This window comes from Nuphar pumila, chromosome 12 (genome assembly GCF_984573655.1).
Source record: "Nuphar pumila chromosome 12, dmNupPumi1.hap1.1, whole genome shotgun sequence".
NCBI classification, from domain to species: Eukaryota; Viridiplantae; Streptophyta; class Magnoliopsida; order Nymphaeales; family Nymphaeaceae; genus Nuphar; species Nuphar pumila.
In genome coordinates this window covers 5,728,651-5,733,928 of record NC_143260.1, presented here as the reverse complement: position 1 = coordinate 5,733,928, position 5,278 = coordinate 5,728,651, and the positions used below count along the sequence as shown (strand labels likewise).

The window sequence follows — 5,278 nt, the reverse complement described above, 5'->3', positions numbered from 1 at the left end:
TGAGAACTCAAAAATGAGTCCAGATAGGAAACACGTCTAGTGGTTTGGACATCCTGCTTGACACAAGTGGCACTGAGATGGAGCAATCCAGACTAATCATTTAGTGTATATATATACATGAAAAGTGGTAGGTGTTTAAACATTAGGCACTTGACAGCTACTTGAAGTCCTCCATCGCATATTTGATGAACGACATCATAATTTTTTTTTGACATCAAACACGAGTTTTTCCCCAAACAAGCAATAGTGGTGACTTTTGTCACCACTATTGACTTTTAGCAGCAATTTTTGTCGCTGCTATTGACCTTTAGCTGTGACTTTTGTCATCGCTATTGCTCATTTGGTGGAAAACTCATTTTCGATGCTGCCCATCCATCAAGCGCATTGGACGTTCAATATGTTCAAATACTGTCAATACCTACCCATTTGGTGTTATAAACCCTATGTTAAATAAGTTTTCTGGGTTTTTTTTTTTTTTTTTTTTTAAATTTTGACCGTACAGATGTGATATTTGTACTTGATTTTATAGGGATCAGCTCTTGAAGCGTTTGATTCCAACAGATAGGTGAGTTTTTATAAAGTTTGAAAAATCAATGGTCCAAAATCTTTGTAAATTTTTGAGGCTCCCAATATTGTTTTTTTCATAGAAAAAAACATGATTCGGGTGCGGATTATTAGTAAATCGACCATGCCCAACACATTTATAGGGTTAGAATAGCATAAAAAGCACAGAAGAAGCTGAAAACCCCATTTAACACGCAGTTTAGCACCAAATATGTTTAGGATGGGACCCATCACTCGTCATATACAGGATCCAATCCAGTTAATCAGAACCAATCAAACAACGCTTTTTATTTCTACAAGATGACGAATCAAATGTTCCACAAAAATTACACCAAGAACAAACGCAGGCTTGCAATTTTCAGGACTCTCTGCAATCCGACCCCGAGAGATAATACGACACGGCGTCCCTCATGTCGTCGAAGCGCCCGGCGATCTCGAAGAACTTGGCGAGTCGCCGGAGCTCGCCGTCTCCGAGGTCGTCTACGAATGGGCTCACCGGAATCGCATTTTCCGGCTGAAACGCGTAAGAATTCGGGTTGTCATCGACGATCACCATGCTCCGCAGATCCCGGCCCAGCCCGGAGAGGTCCTTCACCAGCCTCCCCTCGACCTCCTTACATGAGTCCCTGTACAGCCTGTGGGAGATCAGCCTCCGGCCGGAGTCCAGCCGATCCAGCACCAGGCTGGCGTACTCCATCAGCCCCGCCGTGAAGATAACGATCTCGTACTCCCTGCCGATCTCTTCCAGCAACTCGTCGACGCCCGGCCGCTTGACGACGTAGAACGTGAGCGGCGCGCCGTCGATCACCGGCCGGACGACGAAGTCGTACCTCTTTGGCGGCGGGTCGGAGGTGGAGTGCACCAGCGTCTCGTCGAGGTCGAGGACCACAGTCTTCCTGTCGGCCGCGGGCGGAAGAACGACGGCGGCCGGAGGCGGGAACCGGCTTTTGAGCCGCTTGTAGCCGGCTTTCCGGCCGCCATTGTGGCTCAGGATCTCGTTGAAGAGGCGGAGAAGGCGGCGCTTGCACGTCTGTATGGAGGAGAAGAGAAGGGCCGGGCCGGGGATCGCTTTGACTGGGGTGGTGGACTTCCGGCGAGGGGTACGGCGGTCTCCGGCGAACTTGGGGGAGGGTTTATTGAGCTTAGAAACCATGGCGGTGTGGGGGTTGGTACAGTGGTGGACTGTTGGTGGAGAGCGGTAGGGGGGAGGGGGAATGAAGACGGTGTGAGGCTCTAACGGTCATATTTTTTGAATGGCTCACATTGAGAATTTTGAGAATTGGTTCCAACGGTCAGAAATCTTACCACTTTCCTTTTTTTTTGGAAAGAAAAGGACACGCTGCTCTGGTATCGGCAACATATAACAGTTCTTGGATCGAAGCGGGTCGGACTCGCGTCGGATCTAAGCATTGTCGAGTCTGACCCCTAATGGATGTTGCCTAATTAGATATGGATTTGGAGTAGGGTGGGGAAAATGTAATGCTAAATCTGAATCCAATTAGCTAATTGGGTATCTTTTATATGTAATCGGGTAGGATAATCCGTCTTTCCTATTTGTTTCCAAATTTGATTATTAGTCCGATCACTTTTTCTCTAGCAAATCTGACCAATCAAATTCGGATCTCGTTGGATATCTGTTGTGCCATTAGCAATCCATGGGTCCCACTGATTCTGATTGGCCCTGAAACCCAGGGACTCTCTCTCTCTCTCTCTCTCTCTCTCTCTCTCTAGGCTATATCACCAAGGGGTCGGACTCGCGTCGGATCTAAGCATTGTCGAGTCTGACCCCTAATGGATGTTGCCTAATTAGATATGGATTTGGAGTAGGGTGGGGAAAATGTAATGCTAAATCTGAATCCAATTAGCTAATTGGGTATCTTTTATATGTAATCGGGTAGGATAATCCGTCTTTCCTATTTGTTTCCAAATTTGATTATTAGTCCGATCACTTTTCTCTAGCAAATCTGACCAATCAAATTCGGATCTCGTTGGATATCTGTTGTGCCATTAGCAATCCATGGGTCCCACTGATTCTGATTGGCCCTGAAACCCAGGGACTCTCTCTCTCTCTCTCTCTCTCTCTCTCTCTCTCTCTCTCTCTAGGCTATATCACCAAGGGGTCATGGGCCGCGATCCGCTCGTCTTTCAAGGCTATATCACCTGTCGGTCCCGTTTTCCATGGTGGTGCTCATTATCGTGCGTCGGCTTATCTGTCGCAGCTTCATATTTGGCCTATCTTAGTGCATGCATGCATCATTCTTCTACCCCTGTCAGGTCCCATGCTGCTTTCCTTTACCGCCGTCTATCATTTGATGAGCGTGGTAACGGGTATTGATTGTCGTCTTTGGGGGGCATCTCGAGTCGCTTGGGATGATGGGGCTCGTATGGGGGGTGGTGTCCACATCTCTTTTGCTTTTGTTCTCCCCCATCTCGATGACCTTTTTTTAGGCGTCGGGCTCGATTGCGATGGGGCTGCCGGTGTTATCGGGTCTGCTATGCCTCGATCTCCCTCCCCCCCACTGGTATTGGGGGGCTCGGAGGTTGTTTGATCGGTGCGCTGCGTCCTTGCCGTTAGTCTTGGTGGTCTCTACCTCGGTGGTGCCGAGGGCTATAGGCTTTGGTGTCTCGATGACTCATAGGGCTCTGGGCTTTTGTGTCTCTCCTATTCTTAAGGTTTGCTCAGGTCGGGTGTGCTTGCTTCGGCCATCGGCTTAGTTCTTGACAAGTTTAGTATCTGTTTGGTGATTTGGCATCGCCTCGTATACGCTGCTTGCTCGAAGAGGGTCTCTCGTTCATGGTGTCGGCTATCGGTGATCGTTACTGCACCTCTCCGTTATGTCGGATTTCATGCAGTTTCATCCCTCCATCCCCTCTCTTTGTGGTTGTCGGGCCCCGCTCATCATCTACCATGCTGCATCCCTTCGTGGAGTCGGGTTTCGTTGGACAAGATGTCTCTCCCATTCAGCCATCGTCTTCAGTGGTCGATCCATATTTCCAATGCAGCCATCTATCTTACTACTTGGGTTGTTCAATGGATATAGTAGCTCGGCGTCTCCATCTCTCGCATATTCGCAGCATCTCTATCCTGATGAGGGAGTTGTTCGCTGATATCATCGAGGATTTGCCTTTGGTGGACGTTGATGCCTTGGTCCCCCTTCTGTCCCCTCACCTTCCTCGTCTGCGGCCGGGGGGATTTCTCCGTCGGGGCTGGATGGTGCCTCTCTCAGGGGTCGGCGACGGTCTTTGAAGTTCTCCACATCTCAGTTTGGGGTATCTCCAAGGCATTCTGTGCTGATCCGCTCTCTGTGGCGCTTTCCTGATTTCCTGACACGAAGATTCTATGCTGGAATATCAGGGGCTTGAACTGCCCTCAAAACCCCCTGTTCCTTGCTAGTTGGATCTGACAGGAAAACCCGAACCTTATCGCTATTTGTGAGACCAAGATGGTAGAGGTTCCTTGCTTGATAGTTTCTGAGATCTGGCATGGCACCGTTTCTTTCTTCAAGCCATTGTTGCTCTTTGCGGGCGATATCCTTATTCTTGGGAGGCCGTCGCTCGGAGTTTATCAGCTTGATAAAGGCGAGTTTTCCCTATCCATCACCATTCCTCTTCCGGCTAAGTCGGTGCCGACAGTGGCCACCATGGTGTACGGTCCGCACCGCCAGAGCCACCGGGAGGAATTTTGGGTGGACTTGAATAGGATCCTTCAGTCGTTCGGGGGCCAACACCTCATCATGGGCGATTTCAACTGCCTGTTGTCCTCCTCCGACTCAAGTAATCATATCTCCTGCTCGGCTTCTATGATTGGGTTCCAAAATTTCATTCAATCGAACCAACTGTATTTTGTTCCGCATTGTGGCGAAGCTTTCTCTTGGTCCAATCGTCACTCTCACTCGTGCTACCGCCTGCTTGACTGTGTGCTCCTCTCCCCGGATCTGTTGACCTCGCTAAATGACCTATCGTGTTGTCTTCTCTTTCCATCTGTCTCTGACCATAGTCAGTTGGTTATCCGATAGGGTCATAGATTTTCTCGCCACATCAATTTCCTATTTGAGCAATGGTGGATCAGGGAGTCAGACTTTGAGTCTGTAGTTCATCTATCTTGGTAGGGCTCGTGCACCGCAACTAGGGCGACTACTCGTTGCATGGCTAAGTGATGCCGCTTGTCTCGAGCAATTAAATTGTGGCTTATCTCGAGGCATATCAGCAAATTTCAGCATTTGAGGGATTGAGAGCCCGAGCTGTCGTTGATTCATCAGTCTCTCTCAGATTCAATCTCCTTGGCAAACTCTGATATTGCCAACCTGAATGCTAGATCCATAGAACTGACTCTACTATTACGATCGTGGCGCCTGAAAGAGGAGATTCGCTGGAGGCAGCGGTCTTGTGCTATTTGGCTTAAAGCGGGTGACGAAAATACTCATTTTTTTCATTCCGTTGCCTTTCATAGGCATCGGAGGCAGGCCATTCCTTCCATCTGCATTGAAGGTGTCTACCATTCTGAGGATCAAGTTCTCCCAACGGTGACCAATTTCTTTATCAAGTTTTATGTTGGAAATCCTTCAGCTGGTGGGTCGATGGGTACAAACTTTGTTCGTTGCATTGACCAAGCGTTATCCAAGTCTTTGCAGGTATCCTTTTTTGAAGAGAAAATCTTTGCGGCAGTAACAACTTTGTCCGGTTGGAAAGCCCCTGGTGTTGATGGTTATCCTGT

At 48.7% G+C, this 5,278-nt stretch overlaps 1 protein-coding gene across 1 annotated transcript; it reads right to left on the bottom strand.

Moving 5' to 3' along the window:
* Window positions 1-823: 823 nt before the first annotated feature.
* LOC149819774 (uncharacterized) lies at window positions 824-1,717 on the bottom strand. The gene has a single exon (XM_089983484.1). The coding sequence runs from the start codon at window positions 1,715-1,717 to the stop codon at window positions 923-925; it is 795 nt and encodes a 264-aa protein (XP_089839610.1). The 3' UTR covers window positions 824-922.
* Between the last annotated feature and the right edge of the window lie 3,561 nt (window positions 1,718-5,278).

Bases quoted from the DNA above. Each gene is read 5' to 3' on its own strand.
- LOC149819774 (XM_089983484.1), bottom strand. From the start codon at position 1,717: ATGGTTTCTAAGCTCAATAAACCCTCCCCCAAGTTCGCCGGAGACCGC.